Source organism: Trematomus bernacchii, unplaced genomic scaffold (genome assembly GCF_902827165.1).
Source record: "Trematomus bernacchii unplaced genomic scaffold, fTreBer1.1, whole genome shotgun sequence".
In the NCBI taxonomy this organism is placed as follows: Eukaryota; Metazoa; Chordata; class Actinopteri; order Perciformes; family Nototheniidae; genus Trematomus; species Trematomus bernacchii.
In genome coordinates this window covers 21,233,625-21,260,026 of record NW_022987973.1, presented here as the reverse complement: position 1 = coordinate 21,260,026, position 26,402 = coordinate 21,233,625, and the positions used below count along the sequence as shown (strand labels likewise).

General features: G+C 42.6%; 1 protein-coding gene across 4 annotated transcripts; it reads right to left on the bottom strand.

The window, feature by feature from the left end:
- Positions 1-76: 76 nt before the first annotated feature.
- tp53bp1 (tumor protein p53 binding protein, 1) lies at positions 77-26,402 on the bottom strand. Of its 4 annotated transcripts, none has more exons than XM_034116460.1 (29): positions 26,332-26,402; positions 23,593-23,809; positions 22,437-22,524; positions 22,251-22,332; positions 22,101-22,168; positions 20,244-20,351; positions 19,597-19,651; positions 18,777-18,928; positions 16,177-16,303; positions 15,979-16,067; positions 15,720-15,889; positions 14,442-15,522; positions 13,850-13,966; positions 13,552-13,743; positions 13,396-13,462; positions 12,536-12,625; positions 11,235-11,490; positions 10,960-11,025; positions 10,721-10,873; positions 9,758-9,975; positions 9,323-9,469; positions 7,524-7,921; positions 7,078-7,269; positions 5,959-6,126; positions 4,875-5,063; positions 4,662-4,756; positions 1,564-1,760; positions 484-620; positions 77-403 (listed from the first exon to the last, which is right to left on the bottom strand). In XM_034116460.1, exons 2-29 carry the CDS (start codon positions 23,770-23,772, stop codon positions 207-209), a joined length of 5,079 nt encoding a protein of 1,692 aa, XP_033972351.1. In that variant the 5' UTR covers positions 23,773-23,809; positions 26,332-26,402; the 3' UTR covers positions 77-206. The 4 variants fall into 4 exon arrangements, with proteins under 4 accessions (XP_033972351.1, XP_033972350.1, XP_033972352.1 ...); XM_034116459.1 differs by lacking the exon at positions 26,332-26,402 and adding an exon at positions 24,077-24,115; XM_034116461.1 differs by lacking the exon at positions 26,332-26,402 and adding an exon at positions 24,077-24,115 and having other exon boundaries at positions 19,597-19,648.

Sequence of the window (26,402 nt, the reverse complement as noted above, 5' to 3'; positions counted from 1 at the left end):
GCTCATTATCCTTGTATAAACTGTAAATATGAAACCATGTGTACCGTTTTCTGCAGAGAAAATAAACTCCAATGGATTAAAATGAAACAACAAGGTCACTGTTTTAATGTCCCATAAAAACAGACAGGAGAAAGTTATATACAGCAGAGGCATGCAATGGATCTAATGCTGAACATTTATCATGGTCCAAGGCATTTAACATGTGATTAGGAGGAGGAAGAGGAAGAGTAGTCATGGCGATACTGAGGCTTGCTGTGGAAACCCATGCGCTCCCCGCGGATGACGCTCTGGATGATCCACTCAGGGGACACCAGCGGGACTTCCTGTGATGTCACGTTTTTCTCCACCAATGGCGGGCAGGCACTGTCTGTCACCACGAGGTCGTACTTGCCCGCAGGAATGTCTGCAGAGCGAGGGAAGAACAAACTGTTAGAAAAAGTGTGAAGTTAAATTGAACACACATGTAAAGTTGAGAGTCTGTACCTGAGCCGTCCTTGTCCGTCTGGAAGTGTCGGACAGACGAACCTCCACCCATGGTGATCAGCTGCGCCCAAAGCTCCACCGGCTTCTCAAACACCAGAAGGACCCGCAGGGCTTTGAACGGGCTGCAGCGCGGATGCCTGATCGGAGAGAAAATAGTTCTCGAGTCCACTTTTGGCATCATGTAACATAATAGTTTCTTCTCTCCAAGGAAAGTCTCATTTCTGTTTCAGATACGTTTCAAATTCTTGTAAATTAAACAAAGTATAGGTAAATTCAAGAAAGATAAATTCCAATCTGAGATTTAATATAACACAGATTACAAAGCAATCACTCATGCAAAATTAAAGGGGACCTATCATGCAAAATGCACTTTTATACATGAATATGTGTCCCCGGTGTGTCAGGGAACTCACCAAGTGTCAGAAAACACAACCCTCTCTTTTCCTCCATACCCAAATCTCTAAAAATGGGGCTGCAACGGAGCTGATTATTATTTGAATTTCTGACGTCAGAAAAGGGGTGCTCCGCCTATATGGGCAACTCTCCACCTATCAGGGGAATGAGAGACCGCTGGAGACGCTGTAGTACATATGCCAGGCCTGTAAGTGGCGCTGTAGTCTATTGCAGTTTATTATAGTTTTTTAGAACTAAATTATAAACATTCAAATTTTTCTTTTCTTTATTTTACATACCCTTAATCGTCCCACAGAGGGTACATTTACATTCTGCATTTGACCCATCCTAGTGTTAGGAGCAGTGGGCTGCCATTTTGTACGGCACGCAGGGATGGGCTGCCATTTTGTACGGTACGCGGGGAGCAGTGTAGGATAATTAAGGATGTAGTCAAGCAAAGTCTTGCTAATATTCTTTTAAACTGGTTATAGATCCTGTAATAACTGAGTAACGGATAGAACAACAGGCAAGAAGACCTTCAAACCTCCAGCTTTATCATTTTCATGGGATTTATCTTTGAGGAAAGCAAAAGATCCTTCTGTAACTAGAATGCTTAAACAACCCTATATCATTTCTACCGAATCCATCTAGTGTAACCCAAAGAATAAATAATGCTGATCCCCTCACCACTCCACTACGGCCTCGTCGGGCCCCGCTCCGGCGGGAAGCAGGTAGTTCCTGTAGTTGAGCAGCTTGTTCTCTTTGCAGCAGTCTCTCACCCAGATGTGCGACACACTGGGCACACCGCTGGCCAAACACAGCAGGTACTTCCTGGTGCGGCAGTGCTGGTCTGCAATCAGCAGGCTCTGATAGGCTGCCTTACACTGCAGAGGACAGGAAGGAGAACATGTGTGTGTTAAATACCTTAGCAGAAGCTGTGATTATATTTATCATGACTTAGTACTCAAGAATATAATTGCATAAGATCACACCTTAAATAACACGTATCCAGAGCTTTATCAGTGGAGAGTATAACAATTTGAACTAGAGAATGCAATTCCTGAAGAAATTGCTAGTGGGAATGCTTTATGCTGAAAAGCTGACGCTAAACTGCTATGCTGAAATGTAATGTGTAAGCAGAAAGTGAAGAATTTAGATTGAAATGATACATGAACACTGGGGGCTTGAATGTGTGATGAGAGAAGAAAAGAAAGTAAAAAGGCTTGGAAAAGCAGCAAAATATTTGAAGTGCAAACTTTTGAACTAACTTGATGGTGAATGATCTGTCGCCATGCCAACGGCATTTGATGACATCCATTAATACGCTTAGATGCGTTGATGGCTGCATCGTTACCAAACCTGTGAAGTTATGAGAAAACCGTGTTTCATGGCGAGCATTGTGTTGCCATGGCAACGGCATTTGAAGAAATCTCAAAACTGTCCCGTAGATGTCTTCACGGCTGGACTGTTAGCACACATGTGAAGTTTGAGCACTTTTTGAACATTTTCATAGGAGTTAATGTATAGTGACATCGTCTTTTATGGCAAGGGATGCGTTTCCATGGAAACGGCATATGATGACACCCCATAATTGATGTAGAGCTGTTGAGGGCAGGACCATTAACCATTATCTGAAGTCTGCTGCTCTGAGCATGTTAGTTGGAGTTATGACATCGTGTTCCATGACACAGGTGTTTATATTTGAGCTAACGACGTGTCCAGAGATCAAAGGTTTCCATGGTGATGTGCAGTAATCAGTGAGAGGAGAGCATTTTCATTGTTCTGAATGAGAGATAAACCTCTTACATGTGAACGTTTTGTTGAAGAACCCTAACAGATATCGATGAAATTTCAAAGCGTGAATTATGTCAAGGAACTTGAGCATCTGAAGTGTACTTTTTGTGTACTTTCGGGTTAATAATGTGGCCTTTTTGGCAGATTAACTAAAAGGTGTGCGGCTGCTGTGGTGGGGAAAGATGAGGCTGAACTTACAATGGGGTTTAATGGAGACATGTTGAACGTTTTTGTCACTTCATGCCCTCAAGAGGCATTTTGTTTAATTATTTTGCTTAATTTTTTTTTTTTTTCAAGCTACGAGATGTTTTCCTACGTTTCTCATGAAAAATGATGTCTCAGGAATGTAGGGTTTGGGAATTATGGCAGGTTTAAAAGAAAATATGAAGGAAAAATTAATTCTGTCCTCCACTCTAGCTGTGACATCACGCACTCTAAAATCTGAAGAAGGCCTCTTTACCAAGGTCTGAACAATGTTTAATATCTCTATAAGTACGAATCAGATTTAAAAGTTGTGTTACACGAATAATGTCAGAAAGATGTGTAACATTTTAAAGTATGAAGGAGCAGTTAGCAGTTGAAGTCGCATGAAGATTGTTCAAGTCTGAAGAGTTTCTCCATGTTAAAAATTTGATGAATTATGGGATGTGTATCTGGAATTATGAAAGTTATGAATGAGAAAAGTAATAGAGTGGCGAAGTCACGCCCATCTACTTCCGGTCCATGGGACCTTATTTCGGAAAAATTATGTATTGAAGTCAATGGAGAGAGAAAACTTATCTTTCGATCCCGTTTGAATTGTGCCACGAATTACACATATGATGTTTGTCAATCTTAAAAAATCATTTCCATGTCAAAAAAGTCACAGTTTGTCGTAAAACTGTTGAAATATAAGACTATGAAAAATACGCAACTAGAAAGACTACAAATCCCAGAGTAAGTGATGTCACTCATAACTGATGTCACAATTGTTTTCCTCCACTAAAATAGAGATAGCTAAGATAAGATAACTTTAACAAGATGCCTGTGTGCTTAGTACCAGGTTGTTATCATACCAGCAATGGGTCTTGCTCGTTCTTTCGCTTCCCGTCTGATGAAAGGACCAGGAGTGGCTGGATCAAGTTAGCTACCTAGCTAGTAGCTAGCACGTTAGTTAGCATTACAGCCGGCTTAGCCTTGTCATTTTTATTAGCCTTAACATTAAGTAACATTAAGTAACCCAAAATGTTAAACAGTAAGAGTAGTAGTCATATTTCGTGAACCCTTTGAAGAGTACTGTCACACCGGTGTGATCATTCTATAATACACCATTTAAGCCCGGGGGAGAAATGCTAACGCTAACGCTACATTAGCATCGGCTATCTGCACAAATCGTTGACATTAAACATTAAAAAGATCAGGCAGTTCAGAGAGAATCAAAGGCAGGCAGGCAGGCAGCTTTGCATGACATTCTTCTGGACGTGTTTCATTGTGGTAGTCAATCCCTTTTTTGACAAGACAGTAGTGACGGCCATCTTGGTGACGTGTGTTGTTGTCCAAGAGATGTAGTTCATTGAGCGTTTCACACAAAAAAATGTGTTACTTCACAGTTTTACGACATTTTTTTTTTGACGTTTTGATTTTTGAACGGAGTTTCTGCGATGTGGAATGTGGGAGAAGAAGAGGTGCAAAATAACCCGGCGGAATAATAAAGAATTTCGTGCGTAGCATAACAGATAGTTGGAATGCTGTATCAGCATCTTAAAACAACATGTATCACCGTGTGTCACATGCTTGCACATAATGAGTGAAATTTGGAAAATAGAGAATATCTGCTACCATTTGTTATTCGAGACAAAGCTGCAGATGACAGAAAATCTGACCAATTTTAGCAAAATAATAATTGATGGCTATAAAATACTTCTTACACATTTTTTAGGCCATCATTTTTTATTATTTTATTCACAGGAAGTTGGAAGTTTGATAGTTTAAGTTGTTTTCAGAGCACTTACTTGTTCTTCATTGAAGTCTGGCAGGACGAAGCCCCCCCCCGCCTGCAGCTGAGACTCTGTGTAAGCTTTGTTATACGGACCCGTCTCCATGTAATCTGTTAAAAAGAAAAAGTGAATTATTGATAACCAAGAACCAGTACAGATAGGGAAGCATCAGTCGACTCCACGCGCTGCAGTTGGATTGTGTGATGATACGGGATCGTCCTGCCTCACCGTCCTCATCGTCGCTGGCGCTCTTGTTGGTCAGCCGGTCGATCTCGGACGAGGCGGTCAGCATGAAGGCGAAACCCATAAAGAGGGTGGTGTTCTTGGGCAGGGGGCCGTGAGTATCAGCCACGTCACCAGCCTGACCGGGGAGATCTGTGCCGCTGCCGGAGGTGTTACACAACCCCACCCGCTGAGCTGGAGAGGAAACACACACGTTTCAGAGGAGGAAGGAGAAAAATGCCAAAGTATCAGAAAAATAAATAAATGTTGTGACTCTCAAATGTCTTCTTAAAAAACATTCTCCCTTACCTCTAGTAACATAATTTTTTTTATTTTTTAACTGCTAATTATTTCAGATTTCCACAAAAAATATGTTGCTGTTGCTGCAAATCAGAGCTGATCCAGGCAACGCTTATCTGCATCACTGCATAAAACTAGAGGCAAGTCAGAAGATTTTTTTCCATAAATTGGCAGGTTATATATTTTCAGCCTGAAATATATAACCTGGCTTTGTTAAAATTAATCTCAAAGAAAATACCGCTGTGACTTTTAAAGAGATACACCCTTTGTCTCCCTCCACCGTGAACCAAACCCACTGAAACACTGCTGCATGTTATTATTACCAGGCGGCTCTCAGCAGCAGGCAGCGGACAGCAGAGGGCGACACGGACTGCCCTGAGAGTCTCAGCTTGGCTCAGTACAGAAATCACACATTACTGACCCCATACACAAGAACATCTGAGAGCTGACCAGGATCATTAACTGTAATAACATTCTCAGAAGTTCATTCAGACAGATAAGGTTAAAAAGTGGCCAAAGGCTTCACATTTCATTAAGTACAATAAATAAATAAAAAATCTATAATCGTTAAAACGCGTCTAAAACATTTAAAAATTGCAATTACACTTCAAATGTGCATACAGACACTATATAAAATCTGACTAGAATAACACATTATTTAAAAAAATCTAAAACGTTGATGTACCGATAGATATAAAAACACTGAAATCCACATGTTAAAAAACATGAAGAATCCATCCCCCCCCTCCCCCCTGTTCAGTCTATGGTTGTGGTGAATGGGCCCCCGTACCGGCTCTGGCCCCGGCACCCCTGCGGCCCCTCTTAGCCGGCGACCTGATGCCCTCGGAGGTCATCAGCTTCCTCTTCCCAGAGGGGCCGGGGGTGCGGGGGCTGCGGTTGGGGGTGCTGTGTTCCTCTGGGCCCGCTCTGCGCCGCCTCTTCCCCTCCACCAGGTTATCTACGGAGCACATCAACACCACGCTTCATTCAGGGGCCAACATGGAGAACAGAGCACACCGGCAATTTAACCTTAACCAGTCAATCAAACATGTTCTCTATCAGGACACACATGAGCTGGTCACACATGTTTTTACTAAGGTAAAAGTACAAATACTATGGTCTATAAGTACTCCATTACAAGTAAAAGTGTTCAAAATGTTACTTAAGTAAAAGTACAAAAGTATTAGCATCTAAGTGTACTTAAAGTACAAAAAGTAAAAGTACTCAATCTGCACAATGTCCCATTTCAGAATATCTTGGTTACTACATTATTTGTTTTTATAAGAGCATTATTTAATTGTAGCTCGGCAATTCTGACCAAATTAAGGTCCCAATTGATCTACACAATTAATGTGTAGATCAGTAGTAAAGTACTGCAATATACCATCGTTTTTATGTACAAAGTAACTAGTAACTGTGAGTGTTAAAACAAAAGAAGTGGAGTAAAACGGATGACATAAGCCTCTGAAATGAAGTGGAGTAGAAGTATAAAGTAGCATTAAATGAAAATACTCAAGGTACAAGTAAAGTACAAATATGTCACGAAAGTACTTAAGTACAATACCTTAGTAAATGTACTCAGTTCAGCATAGGACACCAGATCATGTGATGTACAGTAACTGAGTTTGGTTAAGGGTTTGTTTTGAGAGCACTGTTAAATGAGGTTATCCTTAATATAGAGTGGTGCAGGGGGGGTGTATTTGTGTAGGAACTTTCCCACGGGAGCTTTTACAGACTTCTTTTCAGTGATTTTCACCGTGTTCCCAAATCTCAGTCATTATTTGCTGAGGACGATGTTATCACGATTGGTAAAAAATCCAACATCAAATTAGGTGCTAAGAAAATGCTTTTCATTGAACCTAAATACAAAATGAACGAAGGCATCTGTGCATGTGCAGCGGGGTCTCACCCAGGCTGATGTCGGAGGCCTTGGTCAGCGGGGTGGAGGGCTCGTAGGGCCCCAGGCTGTGCTGCTCCCTCAGCTTGTTGCCCTGCTCCAGAGACAGGATGACGGAGGTCCTGTTGTGCCACTGCCTCTGACCGTCCTTCTCCACGCTGTAGAACAGATCGGGCCCCTCGGTCTTATGATCCCGCACAATGCCTGCACAAAAGACAGCAGTGTTAACAGTGCTTTGGGTTTAAGGTTCAACACAAAACCTTTTTTTGTGTTAGTTTTTCATCAAGTATATTGTATGTTGCATCATAGGAGGAGCCTAAAGCTTCTAAATGTCTTTGATTCTTGAATATTTCTAGAAATTCAATAATAACCCGTTATATAGAATTGGCTCATCCAATGATCTAAAATATCTGAAAAGTAAAGGTGTTAGTTCATGTCATTATTAAACTTCTCCCCACCTATGCTGAAGTACTCGTCCTCCAGCAGGGCGGTGACCTCCGTCTCCAGGGGGATGGGGTCACACAGCAGGATGTCCCTCCCTGCCACCTCACACTCGTAGCCGTCGTCGAAGCGCAGACGGAAGCTGCCCTCTCCAGAGTCTTTGATGATGAGGCCTGAGTAGAAGTATCCGTTGGACGACCACTTGGCCACCACCCGCAGCCCCACAAAGCTGCTCCCTGCCGAGTGGGCCTCCTCCGGGGACGACCTGAGGGAGTCGGAGCGGCTGTGGAGCTCGGGGTCTGCGGGGCTGGCGGGGAGACGCGGGGGGAGCATGCGGGTGTAGGGCTCCTCCTCTGAGGAGGAATGAGGCTGGCCGTGAGCACCGAGCCTCTGCAGGGAGCCGACAGCACCCCCCCTTAGAGCCAAACAGAGTCAGTCAGACAGCAGGACAGGATGATTCAAAGCTTCCTGTTTAACAAGTCACTTCCTCCTCAATGCCTATCTGTATACAATATAACCCAAGATGAGGCACAAGTAGTTCCATAACTAGAATGGCTCTGGATTAACAGCCTATGTTATGGAGTGCTTAAAGGGGCCTTATCATGCTCATTTTCAGGCTCATATTTGAATTTTGAATGAGTACTTTTTCTTTCTGTAATTTAAGTATATTTTGATGCTATTACTTTTGTACTTTCACTAAGTAACATTTTAGAAATCAGGACTTTTACTTGTAGTGGATTGCTTTAAGAACAGAGTATTTATACTTTTACTTAAGTAAAGGATCTGAGTGCTTCTACCAACAAAGAAAGAAAGAAATATTTTGCCTCTAGTATAACATTATACTATAGTATACTAGTATGTAGGCTAACCCATAGTATTTCAGGATATGTTTATTAACTTTTCGAAATGCTGAATTATGTACTAAAACATATTTAAAGCTACTTTTATCAACCATGACTTCTTTATAAACTGATCAACATAATAGAGTGGTGCAGGGATGACGTATTTACCCGGGAGTAAGCTGCGCATGGGTTCCCTCGACAGAAAAGCAATGGGATTTCTCCATAGGATTTTGGAAAATAGCTCGAAATAAGGTCTGTGGAAAACGAACCTGTTAGATAAATGCACGTTTTGTTCAGCCGGATAATATCCACATGTCTACCCTACTTTTATAATTTTATAATCATAAATCTAATCGCCAGAAGCAAAATGCTAACGTTATGCTATAAACGAACTACAGCAGAGTCGCACGACTTCAACGTCACGCCAACTTAAGATCGATATTCAATAATACAGATTCAAAATTGTACAAGTTGAAGCTTTTGTTTTAACAGTTTGCAGGAGGCAGGTACTTGCTTTCAAGCAGAACAGGGCAAACAAACTTAGAGGGAGTGTTTACGTGTTCGGTGTAATGACCTACAACGTCCTCGACAACTTCTGTAGTCCTATTCAGCCACTTGTTTACAACCGTTACACTGCTGATGTATTTAATGTCGTAGAACAAAGCGTGATCCGTCTCTTAAATGTGTCTCAACCACAGACCTTATTTCCAGCTATTTTCCTAAATCCTATGGAGAAATCCCATTGGCTCTGAGACGAGGGAACCGGTAGTGGTGAAATGCTAACTCACTTCCGGGTCTTAGGACTCGTCACTGCACCACTCTATAATCAGTACTGAAGGAATCATCAGTTGCAGCAGCGTGAGGAGATCAGGTGTGAGTTTAGTGAGAAGAGGAAAAGTAAAGTTCTGTTAGAGAAAGTGTGGGTTCAGTTTGTCGTCTCTTTACGTGCAGGGCGAGCCTCAGTGAGGACTCACCTGGACATTGAGGCGCGGGATGGGGGCCGGCCCCTTCTAGCCCTTCCTCTGGGGAACGGCGGGGCGAGGCCTCTGTTCATTGTGACCCCTGACCCTGCCCTTTGACCCCTGTGACCCCTCTGTTGATGACCGCCTCCCCTCCTGGGACTGCGGACACACAGAGGGGACGAACGGAGCCCGTCAGGTTGCACAGGCACTGATCTGGGGCCACTCGGAATCACAAACACCCCATTAAAAGAGAGGAGTTTGGTGACCCCAGATTCATGCCTGTGAGCAACCTGTACCTGAAGCAGGCGTGGGTCAGAGAATCACTGAGAGATTAAGGTGTTAGAAAGTCAAAGAAGGAGAAGGCGTGACACAGAGATCAGCATGCAGCTAGTAGAGAAGATGAAGCAGAGGACTAAAGCGAGATGGAGAGAGTTTGATGGGCAGTACCTGAAGGACGTGGCCCCTCGGCTGGGCGGCATGAGGAAGTCGGGCCTGGTGAATCCGCTGCTGCTGGTTCCTCCGGAGCTGTGCTGCATGCTGGAGGCTTTGGACGACAGAGAGCTGATGTCCCCGAGGTCACCGGAGGTCATTGAGCTGCCGCCGGTGCGACACGGGGAAATATCGCCGTCCAACACCTGGCAGTCCACCACTGGCTCCTCGCTCTCCTGGTAACAAAAAAAACACTCACTTTGAAGTCAAATACATGTTTTGGTGGGTGGTCAGCATCCTGTTCAGCACCTAACATCCAATATTCTGACACATGGGATCATGATATGATTTCTTTGTGTAATGAAAAGCCGCATTTGCGTCATCTTAAAAAGGATTTTACAGCCTTCTTTCCAATCTTTTTCCAAAACTGTTATTGCCAGATCCTGGTCATGTTAATGTTATGGCAGCAGTATATGCTTTTGGTATAGACATCCCAGCATAGCTATTTTGGCCCCTTCAAGGCAGCGGCAACAAGCTGTGAATAAAGATTTTACATACATTTTTGATTTGATGTGCCTAACTTTTACAATTTTTGAATTCGCACCGGTTTCTGGATGAAAAGGGTTCGCAGATGATAAATACCATTATTCAGTATGGTCAAATACTTATTATAAAGCTCATAAAGAATGTTGGATTTCTCTCTGTTTTAGCCCAGTTTTCTGTCTTCACCATCTCATGAGGGTTTTTGACCAGGCCCTAACTGGGTCTATCTGTTGTACCTGCTGATTGGGTAGTGTTCAGTGGCTGTTCAAAGCTCTTAAAACAACACTACGACGGGGGTGAGAGGGAACAGAAAAGTAAAGTTGCGCACTAAGTTGAAACGGTATAAAGCTCCATCAAAAAAAAGCAGAGAACTAATCCTTTATAACATAATTAAACTGTACAGGTGAAGACATTAGAAATGAGAAATATATGGGGTACCTCTGTGACTTTGCGGTCCACCTCTTTGCCGTCCTCGTAATACACGTCTGTGATGATGCGTGTGACGGTGGTCCGCACTTCCTGGATAGTGCGCACATGTCTGCGGTGTGCGGGGGCTGTGGTTCTTCTAAAGGACGGAGACTCCGGGTCACCCTTGATAACAAAAACATAAAAAGTTACTGGGGCAATATTTGACACAAGCTGAAAAAAAAGTTATGATAACAACTAAAAGTACATACCCTGTTGGCTGGGGAGCGCAGCCCCGGAGCCTCGGTGGTCTGCTGGGAGACTGTCCTCTGACGGATCTGAGACACAGAGCGGAGGGATCAACACCTCCACATCTTCACACTGCACCTCCACACCCCATGCAAGCACTTACTCATGTTTGTCAAAAAGAAAACACTTCAGCATTTGTATTAACATTTGAATTTGTTTAATATTATTAACAAGCTGCAGAAATCTGTAGCATACCCTTTACATTTGCATTATTTGAAGTGAATAATAAGCAACGGACCTTGTTGGACGGACTGGAGGTGACGGTGCTGTCGGAGGGGGCCCTCTGCCGGGCCTCTGTCCTGTTGGGGGTGGGGGGCTCTGCAGCTTGATGCGGCCCTAGCCTGTTTGCAGAGCGCTCTGCAGGATCTTTACGGGTCTCCTGCGATGCTGCCAAAACTTCCTGTCGTGAAGGTTCTGATTGGCTGTTGGGGAGGCTGTTGCATCCCAGCGAGGAGGCCTGGGAGCTCCTCTGCGGCGAGGAGAACAGATCCCCTCTGTGAACATGTGGAGAGCAACAAATGAGATGCTGTGGGACATCTGGCAGACAGCCAACACAAATATGGTGCCAACATGACCATCCACTGGAATTAAAACAGGAACTAAAAAAGCAGGAGCCATGGAAATAAATCTACATATTTTAAAGTGGCCCTATTATGCTAATGTTTAGGTCCATATTTGTATTGTATTTGCCTCTACTGTCTACTTTGCTGCAGCACCTTAAAACACTAAGAAGCATTTTAGGGCCTTTAGATAACATAATGGGATTTTGTTTACAAACTAAAGGATAAAAGAGAACACAACCTCACTTTGTCAAAGCTTGAGGACAAAGCCAAGCCATTACACACACACACACACACACACACACACACACACACACACACACACACACACACACACACACACACACACACACACACACACACACACACACCACACACACACACACACACACACACACACACACACACACACACACACACACACACACACACACACACACACACACACACACACACACACACACACACACACACACACACACACACACACACACACACACACACACACACACACACACACACACACACACACACACACCACACACACACACACACACACACACACACACACACACCACACACACACACACACACACACACACACACACACACACACACACACACACACACACACACACACACACACACACACACACACACCGAGAGAGAGGGAAAGTGGACCTATTTCTGTCTACTGAAAAACATTACACCAGGGGAAAGCTATTCTTACTTCCTTTTTAGGTCAAAGGGACATGTGGAGCTGGAGATTTTCTTTGTGCATTTAAATCTATATTGAAAGCTTACAATACGCTGGTGTGATCATATAGCAAGTCCCCCCCCCCCCCTTCATGTCTTACATAATGCATTTAAACATCTGGGTACCACATTTGGCTCAAATGTAGGCAGAAACTAAGTCTGTCCGGCAGTGCCAGAAGGTACTTTATAGAATTAAAATGGGGAAACTTTAATGTGTTCTTACCTGACAGGTGTGCTGTTGCCCCCCCCCTGGCTCTCCTCTCTTGCGTCCTGCTGTCTGTGAACCTGCCGGACACGACTGAACACTGACGGGCTGCAGGGACACCAAACAGCAGGGTTACACTCTTATTCTTACAACCAGCACCAACAACTGCTCGCAAAGCGGGATCATTACTCACTGATGAAACAAAAGTGTAAACTCTGATAAGCTGCTCAAATGTTTGATGATGAAGAGTTTCTTCTAATTGTCTTTATTTTGTATTGTTTTAATTTTTGTTATTATTATTATATCTTTATTATCTTTTACCAAGTTGGCCATCCATTGTACACGTTGTATGTTATTTATAGATATTCTGTACCCCATTTGACTTTTTTGAAATCATGTATGTAGCATGAGCGCATGAACCATTTGTGCTAAGGTCTTTTAACCTCTGACTTGAAATGAAGATATTTTTTTCTGTTTGTCTTGAGTTATGTTTCAATTGTTAAAGCACGTTGAGCACTGTATAAATAAAGCTTTATTATTAACATTATTACATTTCTGCCAACAGATTTTTATAACTGCAATAGCATTACAGCATTACAGCCGTACCGTAAGCTGCCGTAAATGCCGGTAATATTCTTCATGTTGATATGACACATGGGCTCTAAACATTGCATTGCCTCCCTCCACCAGGGCACCATCGGTTGGACCATAAATGATCATCCATAAATCTAAATCAGTTTACCACACAGTCAAATATATTTGTAAACATCTCAACACATTGGTTCCATTGTGAATGAAGTGCCCTTGTAAAGGCTGAAGAATGTCCTTCAGCTGCTTTTTACTCCCAAGACTAAAAGAACAGATTAGTGCTAGGTTACCTGGTAACAGCCTTGGCAACAGTGGTAACCTTGACGACAGGTCCATCCTCCTCTGATAGGGCGGGCTCTGGAGGATAGAAAGACACTAAATGTATTACTACGAGGTCACATGTGGCAGGATGGAGTATAAAAGCGTGAGGGAGGTTGAGCTCTTACTCTGCAGGCTGAAGCGCTCCGAGCTGCCCTCCTCCACCGGGGTCACCAGCTTCATCCTCAAACTCAGCTTCCCGTCTCCCTTTTCCATCGTGTCATCCCCGCTCTCGCCCGAAACAATGTCACTGGCTGCCATCGCCCCGTCTGCAGAGACATCCCCCACCGCGCCTGACTTTTGAGAAAAGGAAGTGATCTCTGGAGAAAAGGAGAACATAAAGCTCTGCATCAGATCTTGTTACACTACTGGACATTTAGTAAACAAGTTGTTGAGCAGCTCCTGTTGACTGAAACAAGAACCCACCAATGGGAGTGCTGTGTCTCAGCGTCTGCTTCAGCTGGCCGATCAGAGGAGGCGTGGCACCGACAACAGGACCAATCAGCTCGCCTTCTTTAGGGAGAGTGAAGTGGAAGGACATTTCTGTAGTAGGGAAATAGAATTTGAATCAGTTTAAGTTTTTTCAGTTTGTTTCTATCAGTAATAATAATATGGTACTGGCTGAGACCTGGGAATTTGGTGATGACACTAAACATAAGTCAGCAACGTGTAGTCAGACATTACAGATTTTAAATTAAATCCCAAGATAACAGAATGCATTTTATAGAGAAAACAATTGTGACCAATAAAAGTTTAAACCCAATTTGGCCTATTTTATTTTCCTGCGCAATGAAGGAGATTGACCTAGAGATAAAGTGGTATAGAAGAACTGCAAAAACAGAACAGAACAATAGTTGGATAAAACAGATTTTTGGGCATCAAGGACATTGATTCTGTTGTCCAGTTGCATCCGAATTGACTACAGGAATTAGATATATAAACCAGTGGTTCCCAACCTTGTTTCCACTACGCTAACATGCTAACATGCTAACATACAGTATATCTGTGCCCAGGTTACCTCCAGAGCTGTCACTCAGGCTCTTGTCTTTGTGCCCCTCTGCTTCAGGTCCCGCCCTCTCAGTCTGGGAGAGCCTATCAGGACCCGGGTGCAGCTTCTTCCCCTGAGTCTGGGACTCATGGCCATTGGTGGAGCAGGACACTTTGCCTCTGGTTGGCTGGGAGCTGTTGGTCTTTGCCTGAAGAGGCTGGGAGTCTCTCTCGCTGTCTGTGACCACGATGATGCTGTCCTCTCCTCTGTTTTCACTCTCCTCCTCCATGGGCTCAGGAGACAGCAGCTGACTCTGAGAGAGAGCCAGACCTAGTCCAGAGGCCCCGCTTCCCAATGTGTTCTCTCCTTCCCCCTCCATCACCTCCTCTTCTTCTTCCCACTTATTACTCTCCCCCATCACGTCTTTGACTGTTTGACTGTTGCCAGCTGCTACCGACTGCTGTGACAATGATTTTAAAGACTGACTGTTTGCTTTTGCTCCTGCCTTTCTCGAGTCCACAGAACCCTTCACTACATCCACAGTCTGAGAGATCATAGACTGTGAGGGCAAACTGCAGGGTGTAGGGTCTGCGGGGGGAGTCTCCTGCACGCAGCTGTTAACAGTCACATCAGAGAGATCGACCTTGGGTTGTGAGCAGGACACCACGTCACTCTTACTGTCTTTTACATTCACATTTTGTACATTCAAAGAAGTCGCTGTCTTTTTGTGCACTTCAGACTTTTGCAACTGACTGGACGGCTCGTTCTTGGCACATGCTGCGCGATGCTTTGGTGATTCGGCAGAGGGGGAAGCTTTGGAGCTGGTGGCAGTTTGTGACTGTGAAGACATACCGTTACTCTCTCTCCTCTGTTGTGAGTCGCTGTTGCCGGGCGGCTCCTTCAGCTCCTCGATCTGTGTTGCCTGGCTGTCCTCCTCTATATGTTCTGAGGTCTTCTGAGCCTGGCTGCTGATCTGTGTGTTCACAGAGAGCTGCAAAGGCAACGTGAAAGGAGCTGACTCCAGGGGCTGAGACTGCGTCTGGCGAGGCAACGAGGCTTTCTTCTTATCTGACTCCCGTTGTGACTGGCTCTGTGTAGGGACAAACACGTCCTGAAAATAAAAATAAACACATTGAATATCAAGAAATAAAGATCACCATTATAAATAAACTTGCTGATTATTCAAAACGCTTAAGAAATATTAGGAAATAGTGAAATATGTGCAAAAATCTTAAAATATTGCAATATGAACTGATCTTATTTTAATGAAGCAGTAAACTGGTTGAAATGAATATAATAAGTACATACGTGAGAAAACTCTGGCTGGGACGGTAAAGAGAGAGTGCGCTCTAACACAAAACCAGGGGAATTCTGGGAGACAGGAGTAGAGGCCGACGGGTGTGGCTTAGAAGCGGCCTCTGTTTCCATTGGCTCTGCTCGGTCTTCGGGGGGCAGTGAAGTGTCCATCGGCTCATCAGCTGCTGACAAAGGGAATACATTGAAGCTCTATACTCACCACTTGTTTCCTAAATCAAATCCAGTCATCAAAGTAGGTTTAATCATTTACCGTGTTCTGCTTCTGTTGGGGAACTGGGAACTATCAAAAGGTTCTGGGAGAAGTTGTCTTGGGTGGCGGCAACAAAGTCAACAGAGCTCCTGAGGAAAAAGAGCAGATGATCAGGTCATTTTCTACGTTGTGCTTGTGTGGATGCTTAATATGAGAGCACTTTGTGACTTTTGACACTACGAACATGACGTGACTTACTGGGACAGAGTCTCCTGCACCAGAGTTCCCTGTCCGGACAGATGCAGCAGCCGCAGGGTCTGGGCCGGTGTGGCCGTGGGGTGACCCTGCTGCTCCGGCTCAGACACCGTGCTGTCCACTGCACCGCCTGGGAGTCGCAGAAAAGAAACAGTGAGACAGGGGAAAAAAGACAACAGTTCAACTTTTATCTTGTTTAAGCCATTTCCAACACCACTGTACAATGAAAAACACAATAACTGAAAACAACACATTTTGTTTGGTGCCCCTACATTTTATTACTTACAAAAAGGGGCAAAAATACTTAATGTATATTTTTCTATGTTGGATGTAGTTAATAACTATATTGAGAGCATATATTAATTGTAACTAGAGATGTCCCGATCCGATCACGTGAACGGGGATCGGAGCCGATCACGTGATTTTCAAAAGATCGGAATCGGGAAAAAAAGATCGGGATCTTTTTTTTTTTCTTTTTTTATAAAATATTTTTATTATTTTATTTAAAGGTAGTGTAGGTAAGTTTAAGAAACCGGCTCGAGATACACTTTTTGTTATATTCCATGGAATGCTCTTAACATCCCGATAGCAATGAATATCTGAAGTGCTTTGACAAAAAATCCATTAAAAAATGTCATCTGTGGAAGCCGTAGTATTGTAAAAAGCACGACCAATCATTTTAGCCGGCCCGGCTAAAATAACTGGATGGCCTACCTGCCTGTCAGCCTTCCATCTGTGCACAAATTTATCTCGTGCCCTCATTGGTCATGTGCGCGTTCGTGTGTGTTGGAGGAGGGGCTCTGTAAGGAAGTGGCAGATTTTCTCCGGTTGTGTATTTTCAAATTCTAGCGCACTCGAGCTGGTTTCTCAAACTTACCTACGCTACCTTTAATGTTACAAAACAAAAATGACCATGTTCACGTCTTAAAGTCATCCTGAGGCCTTAGTTTTGGTTTAAAATTACACAACATCATGTATGTGTTGCTTCTTTTGGGCTTGTTTTCATAGACCTGGTTGCTTATTTCTCTCAAATGTGTGAACTTGTGAAGCTAGTCAAGCTACCTCTTTCCAGTAGTTATTTTTGTTTTGTTACTGCACTATCTGCACTCAATTTGTTTACATGGTTATTTTGTGGTGGACCACTGATAAGCTTTATTTTGTTTTGATCCAATGCTGCACAACTGAACTGATCCAATGCTGCTGTGAAAAAAAGAAGCTATATCCATGTTGGATAGAATGGGTAGTTGGGTACTGTCATTTAAATAAAAAAATAACCTTAAGGGACAACTTGAATGCTTTTTTCCTTTTTTTTCTCTTAATGCATTGCATAAAGATCGGATCGGGAAAAATCGGTATCGGCAGATTGTCAAAATCAAATGATCGGAATCGGATCGGGAGCAAAAAAAGGTGATCGGGACATCCCTAATTGTAACGTCTTTCTTTGAGCTGCCAGCATGGGATCTGCTTGGGCACGTTGCATATTTGTGCCTCTCCTATGACATGTCTCCATGCTTTGATGTTCAAAAAGGTCTTTATTTTTCTCATACTGCCTGTGCTGCAGCACCTCTTTTCACCCTCTGTCTGTTGTGAGTGGTGATCCGCTTAGAAATGTCTTGCCCTTTAGCCCATCACATTCACTTTGGTGGAGCACTAGCCAAAGAAGAGTGAGTGGGGGGGGGGGGGGGAGAGTGTGTGGGAGAGAAAGAACTTTGGGATTTTATGCCTTTGTAGACCATTTCAATGCACAAAAACCTATAAAACAAGGTAAAAGGGAAAACGCATAATAATAATAATAATAATAATAATAATACATTATATTTAAATAGCGCTTTTCTACAACTCAAAGACGCTTTACAGTATGAGGGAGGGTAGACAAACAAGGACAGGCAAACAAATAAATATAGTAAAATAAAATAAACAGAAAAGGCAGTCAAGAGGAAGTTGATTGAGAGGGGGGGAGGTATATAAACCTAGTATACTATAAACAAAATACAAGTATGCAAAGTAGTAAGAGATAGATAGATAGATAGATAGATAGAGGGAGAGAGAGTGAGAGAGAAAGAGAGGTAGGTAGGGAGAGAGAGAGAGAGTGAGAGGGGCCGTTTCTCAATGTCGAGTAAACCTGCTGCAGAGTCACTATTTCAAGTATACTACGTCATCGAGTGGCGCCGAATGCTGGGCATTTAACATGCATTTAAACAGTCCTTCGGCGCCACTCGATGACGTAGTATACTTGAAATAGTGGCTCTGCAGCAGGTTTACTCGACATTGAGAAACGGCCAGAGAGAGAGAGAGAGAGAGAGAGGGGTAGGTAGAGAGAGGGGTAGGTAGGTAGAGAGAGAGAGAGAGAGGGGTAGGTAGGTAGAGAGAGAGGGGTAGGTAGAGAGAGAGAGAGAGAGAGAGAGAGAGAGAGAGAGAGAGAGAGAGATAGGTAGGTATGTATAATAATAGTGCCCCTTTAACAAACAGTAGTTATTTGAAAAACATTTGTTAAACTGTATAGCCTAAAATTACCCATATGTAATTCATAAACCATATTGTCCAACTCTACTTGAAATTGCAGCCAGTTTGCTACACATTGCACTGCATGTATGCACATTTACCCGTCTTGTCAGGGTCGAACATGTCCTCCTGTGAGGACGGGATCTCCTGCTCATCAGACGCCTGCAGGCCCTCTGAGTGCAGCAGAGCCTCGATGCCCCGCTGCCTCCCCGACTGACCCGAGGACTCTGACCAGCTGGAGCTCACCTCAGATCTGCAGGCGCACAGAAGAAAGAACCGCTGCTCATCCGAGGTAGAATCTGCACTCTAACGCAGTGGTCACAACATTTTTCAGTCAGACGTACTGCAACACATGTACTCATGTATCCCTTCATTAACACCAACTGTTATGTTCCAAATGGGTTCACCTGAACTGATTTTAATCTACATAGTAATAAACTAACAGTGATATAGAAAGCATATTACAATATGTTTTCACACAATTGAACTGTCAATATTTAAGTCAGTTTGGTTATGTCTTTATTTCCAAGACAATTAGAAGCCACATTTCCCTTTATCCTACTTTCTATTCCAACAATTTAGCTGTTACTTCTATGAATTTCAATGAATAGCAGTTTATCACTCACTTAGTTATTTATCCATTACATTTGACAATACAAATATGTTATCCATCAATTACTTTAGGCTTACTTTTATCTTTTAGCAGATTAAACTGCTCTCTTATAACCTATTTTTAAACACTTTGATCAGAACATTGTTTAGGTGTTACAGCTGACTAGATTAAGGATATATATTTGTATCAAAACTGTAGAGTTAATCAACCCCCTGGCAAGAGCCGCAGTACCTCTTTGATACATGTACCGGTTGCTGGGAATCAGTGCTGTAATGAAGGCAGGATTTAAACACCACATTGGGCCATACCTCGCTGCTTTGTTGTCCTGACTCTGTGAAGTCCTGGAGCTGATGTTCTGCTCTGCTGGTGAGGAAAACAAGCTTTAGGTTAGATTGGCTCTTTTAATAGTTTAATGTCAGTAAGAAGGCTCATATCAGGTACTATACTTTCTTGCTGCAACTTGAGCTGATTACATAGTTAAGAGAGATCTAACATACAAGTTTAAATGAAACCAAGATGCACTATAGCTGTGTGAAATGAAAGGAAATACCACAATAAACACAAGTGTGAGGTGTTTTTAAACAATTGGCCTCCAGAACACCTTAGTCGTGTTTTTCATAGTTTCTCCAAGTGGGTGGATCAGCATTTTACTAAAAATATATTATTTTATTTGGCGTTTTACTGATGGTGGTGTTGGACGGCTCCAAATGTGTTTTCATGTTTTCACTCATTTATTCAAGATGTTTCTTATATTTGTCATTCGTCAGTAGACTGAAAGTGATTTATTAAATCACTTAATTACCAGGTCTGAGTGCAGCCTTTTCAATATCGAAATAATTTGAGATGTGAAGGTCATGTTGTCTGAATCAATTCAAAGGCAATTAGTGCTCTAAATAACAATGAAACACAGAAGGAAGAAAAAGCTCCCAGCATCTATAAATAAAACTCTTAATACCTGATTTGTTGCGTCTCTCTCTGTCGTCTTCCACCTGACGGTTCACCACTTCACCGCGCAGATCCTGACTCTGAGAAAGCTCCAGAAAACCAAATTGAGAGGTTCCCTCTGAAACGCAAACATACTGATGTTATTGACACACGCAGTTTCATTATTTACATTTTTATTTAACCTTTATTTAACCAGATAAAAACATTGAGATACAATCTCATTTACAATGCTGACCTGGCCAAGAAGGCAGCAATGTTACAAGTTCTTACACATAACACAGACATATAAAATACAGAGAACACAACTAACTAAACAAAAGACGAAAAGCAGTCACTACATTGTGCACATTAGGACAGAAAGGTACACTACTTATTACTGCAAGAGCAGCTGGTGGTAAGGACCTCAGACAACTTCAATTTAAAACAGGCTATAGGGACAAGTGCCATCAGTTTGAGGCTTGATTGAAGGTCATTCCAAGACCAAGGACCATCATTTAAAAAAAGACTCATTTTTCCAGCCACGGTCCGCACAGCAGGTACCTGGAACCGTTTCCAGGCACTGGTTCTGAGGTTGTAAGAGTCACAAACTGGAAGCTTACCTAAAATGGCTTTATACAATAATAAAAACCAATGCTGCATCCTACGCATACTAAGTGAGGACCATCCAGTTAGGCTATACAGTTTGCAATGATGAGTCCTATAGGGTGTATTTGATATATATCGCAGTGCAGCATGATAGAGTGGGTCAAGTTTGACCAAAACAGTGGGACAGGCAAATCTATAGATTGTATCACCATAGTCCAGCTGGGACAGGAATAAGCCAGAGACCAACCTTTTACGGGAAGAAGTTGAAAAACAACGCTTAAGTATGTAAAGGAAGCCAAGAGTGAATTTCAATTTCTTAGTTAGAACTTCAATGTGGTGTTTAAAGTTTAGATTTCAGTCCAACCAAAATATTGTATGTATTGACAAACTCAACGGAGACGCCATCAAGGGTGTCAATGGAAAGGCAAGAAGCGCATGCTGTAGCGTGATAAAATCAGTTTTTAAAGTGGAAACGGCCATATCCAGAGAAGGAGCACATGAGTATACAATAGTGTCATCAGCATACATATGATAGATAGAAAATTGCATCTGATTACAAATATTGTTTACATGTAATAAAAAGAGCAAGGGCCCCAAAATAGAGCCCTGTGGAACTCCCTTCTCCAAGGTGACAGGGTCAGAGACAGTACTACCCAACCTGACGCATTGAGTACGGTCGGTTAGATAACTCTGAAACCAGCAAATGGCGTTATGACCGAAACGAGACACCAACATAACATTAGACAGAATGTGGTGATCTACAGTGTCAAATGCTTTGGCTAGGTCAATAAACAATGCATCACAAAAATATTAATATCGTCTAAGACTTTCAGACTGGCAGTCACAGTACTGTGCTTTGATCTGAATCCAGATTGCATAGGGTTAAGGATGTTGTGTGAATTTAAAAAAAGTGTTAGCTGAGCAGAAACTAAGGACTCAAGGATCTTTGATAACACAGAAAGATTTGAGATAGGACGATAGTTATTCAACTCAGTTGGATCACCAGCTTTCAAGAGGGGCGATACAAGAGCTTGCTTCCACACAGCTGGCAGTGTGTGAGTGGACAGGGAGAGATTATAAATATCAGTAAGTGGTTGTGCTATAATCTGAGCTGCAATTTTTAAAAAGAAAGGGTCGAGGCCATCAGGCCCAGCAGACTTTTTAGGATCAATTGAGTGCAGACCGTGTAAGACTTCAGAGAACGAAAAATAAGCGAAAACAAAAACAGGTAATGTACTGGGCATGAATTGTATTCCTCCTTAATCATTTTAAGAGCACAAACCCTCAGGCTGAATGCAGTGTGTGGTAGAATCAGCTCCTGACTCCATGTCTGTGTCCTCCAGTGCACACCTGAGAGAATAGGGGCAGAGTGAAAACACTATACCCTATCCTGAGTATCATCGATCAGTAAACATGTCCAGTCCATACATACTTTTTCTTGTTTGGAGGGCAAACGTTCAGAACTTGGCTTTCCTCCTGGAACGCAGAACTGGGGTTGGACGCAATTTGGATGCCTACATTTCATTTAAGAAAACAGGGTTAGGGTTAGTTATTGTTTTGTTTGATACCCGATGAGTTATATGCATTTTCATTTCCATTATGCTAGAATAGCCCTGACCTGGTTCGGCTTGGTTGTTACTCTGGGAGCTCTCTGATTGGCTGTCAGTCTGAGAGCATCGGCTTCCTAGCGGGGAGGATATCAGTTCCTGGAATAAAGAACAAATATTCACAAGTTACAAAAGGCAAAAAGGATATATATATATATATTGCTGTGAAGTGCCAGTACTGGGGTGAGCACTGGCACTTCACAGCAAGATCATATGAACAGCCCGCCACCTCGGGCCTCTCTGTATGGAATGTGCACTTTCACTCCCAAGTATGCATGAATACAGGCAGCCATCCAATATCCAGTTAGCCCCCTTAAGTCCAAAGACATTAAGGTTATGTCAAATGGGATCTTTCTCTGTGGATGTCGGAAAGATGCTTTTTCCATAATTTTTCCTTATGATGAACCGGAGAACCTGTAAGCGGCAATAAAACTTTTAGTACATGTCTAGCCAGTTATAACAGGTGTCCCTGTCCTTTCTGCCTCTTGTCCAATCACACCAAGTGACCCTGAATAGTGGACGGCTGGCAGGACAGATAGATGGATGGCTGAATTAATCGGTGGGCGCGGGACGGAATTAGAAAATCTGATATATATTGTTGAGGATTGTCAACAAAGCGGAAGACTATTAGTGGTGTAAATCAACTGAGGACTTTACTCAAGTTCTGCACTTAAACACAATCAGGGGCATATTCTACTGTACTTGAGCATTTCAGAAGAAAATAATGTATTGTTTACTTCATACACTTACATGACAGCTGTAGCTTATCGTAATTGTTCCAGAATATAGCAATCCCAATAATGTAAGGGCTTTTATAACTATTATATTATGTCAATTGTTGAGCTGCCTGTCTAATAATGAACTAGACTTAATAACTCCATTATATAACATAACAATGTAACACTATCAGAGTCTGTTTACCTTTTGTCTAAAATTGTCTACTATTACAAATGTGTCCGGAGGATCTTTACTTAAGTTATATTGGTGTATCTTTACACTGTGGGATCGATACTTCTATTTAAAGGGCCTGAATGCTCTCTCCACCACTGCAGTTGCTTGTACAGTTAGACATCCCACATACAGTACATTACACAGTCTCAACTACTACAGCAGAAACTATAAACTAGCCATGGATGTGTGTTAGTCGGTGAGGTCAGTTCAGCTCACCAGCACCGGGCTCCGGGCAGTGGGCTGCAGGCTGGACAGGCGGCGGGCCAGCAGGGCTCGGTAGCTGCTCTCGGGGTCGTCCTCCAGAGCAACACTGTCCGGCTGGGAGTCCTCCACGATCAGACACGGGTTCTCAGGCTGAGGAAGACTGGAGTCCAGTTCACTTCCGCTGGGATCCATTAGGTCAGACCGAGGACAAGGGACGGGCTGTTGTTATCTAGCGAAGCAGGAAGAAAACAGCGGAGGCATCAGGCATGCGAGTGCACAGCAGAGTTAGCTACAGGCTAGCAGCTAACGCTCCGCCCCACAACAAAGCATGAGGCGGCTCGCTGCCACATACAGAGCTCCGAATAACTCTTCAAATCAACACACACCTCGAGCCTTCAATTAACATATTAGCTCATGTGTTAGCAGGTTAGCCAAGTGTTAGTTCATATATTTATAAATCGAAATACCAGCTATTATGTGCAGAAAACATACACACCCACTCCAGCACGGCAAGCTCCATTCCTCGCGGCAAAACCTGGGAAAAGCGATTTGATTGGTCCTGATGGTGGTGTGACGTCATATGAGTAGGCAGCATGGGAGGCTGCTTTTAGTTGTATGTTTGCAGAATTTAACTCCAAGAGGATAAGCTTTTAAAATGTTTCATGAACTATTTTTGGACTCTAAAGGCTATTGAGTTAAACGAATCATTATATTCAAATTGATTGTAAAAATGTCATTAAAGGCTTCATTTTTTAACATGATATAACATTAATAATGTTATACTAAATGATCATGTATATACATTTTACATACATGCAAAATAAATGAATACCCCTTCTATTAACCTGCTGAATGATGTTTACTGACACAAACTGAACTATTTATTGTTTTTTGTATTTTAACATTTTGCTTTTTTAATTTATTTACATGACAGTAGGCTGTTATCCTAAATGCCTATACATTCAACAACAACGCTTATTGTAACTTAAAGTAATCCTTTTTTACATTGTACTTTGTCTATCTACATCTTCATTTTCAATACCATCTATGATTCTTAGCTATTGGTCTTTTTAAATCATAAAATTGTTTCAAGGTTGTATATATTACTATGGGGACTTCCTCTGTAATGATAAATCATATGAAAACGATAAATCTAGGGCAATGCATCCCACAGCTGGGAACTCAGAGACCTTCAGGGGTCCTTGAGGGGCTTCCAGGGACTTGAGCAAAAAGAGATATATAGGCTAACTTTCACAATCATTTCCCTCAGCTAAGACTCACTCAGTCAGACGTGTCTTAATTCCACTGATTTCTTTCTCCTTCATGTTAACTCAACTCCTCTGATTTCATATTTTATTCATTACCAAGGCACATTTTATGGAAGCATTTTTACAGAAAGTATATCAATCTTACTCGGTTTAATTATATGGAGGGTTTAGTCTGTATTGGCGTGTGGGTCGTTCCTAATAAGACAAACACTGAATGACCCGTTTAGAACAGGTTTATTTTAACAGTTAAAGCATCCAAAAAGCCTTCTTTATTAAAAATGAATAGATTATTTGTTGACTACAGATATCAATCTTTATCAATCTATAAATGTGTTGCTGTGATGACTTTAAGAGATAGCTACAATTGCAAACTAGCACATGATGCATTTTGTAGAGCCTTTCTGGTGTGCTGCTCATAGTTTTTTGAAGATTAAGAGCCGGCCTTTCAAATATTAACATCACTTTGTCACCCTCATTTGACAGTCTCAGTTTCCATGGAAACACCACTTTTTCCTGTAACATCGCAGACTATGCAAATGGCGATCACAGAGGTGTTGGCAGAGAAAGTATAAAGCAGCAATCACTGACTGATGGGTACAAGTGAGTTGCTCAAAGTTCAACATAGACCGTAACGTGCGGGTCAAACTAAGTCACGCTCACACTTTGCTGGGGTCTCCTCACCTCAGAACCACCTTTGCCAAGACCCCAGAGAAGAGTCATCACAACAAGCACAAAGGCTTTTAACTGACCAGTAAACACATAAGTGCTTGCGAAGGGCACTTATGGATCAATATCTTGTGGGAAATATCATATCAACACAAAGAAGGAATATATTAAACACCAAGAAGCAGGACAATGTCATTGAAATCCTTACAAACATTCCTTAAAACCTATTATATCCCACAACTAAAAGGATTTGGGGTGTAGCAAATTCATTTTTCTGCAGGTTCCTTCACATTTGAATGACTTCACAGGCTCAAATCTGTTTTAATCCTCTTTTGCTGTCATGCTTCAGGAAAGCTGAAGGTGTATCCTGCCAGAAAGCAGCAGCAGCAGCAGCTATAGGCCTGCCACAGCTCTTACAGGAAAGCAGCAATATTAATGACCAGCATTTCAATATGAGAGATGGAGACATCCTGGCAACAATGCATTACCTGATTCTGCTAAATGCAACTCACATCCATCTTTTCATCACATACACACAAATAGATCAGGTAATATTATTTCCATGGCGTTGCTGGGCATCAGCCTCCTGTAGCCAACATACACCGCCTGGCACCGCAAAATTCAGCGTAACGTCGTCATTTCTGCAGGTCGGGCTGCCACCCACATTTAGAAATGCGCAGCCACTACCCAAAATGTCTAATCTGATCCATCTTTGCTGGAGCTGGCAGGCAAACTGGATGCTGCTTCGTGCCCCCAATCGCAACATTTCACACCCAATTTGAACGAAATGCATAACAAGAAACGTTCAAAGATTTACCTTGGAAATCAATATGCCGGCTCTTTGGGTTTTTCCAATTTCCTTCACTGTCCCGCTGGTTTCAATAATAA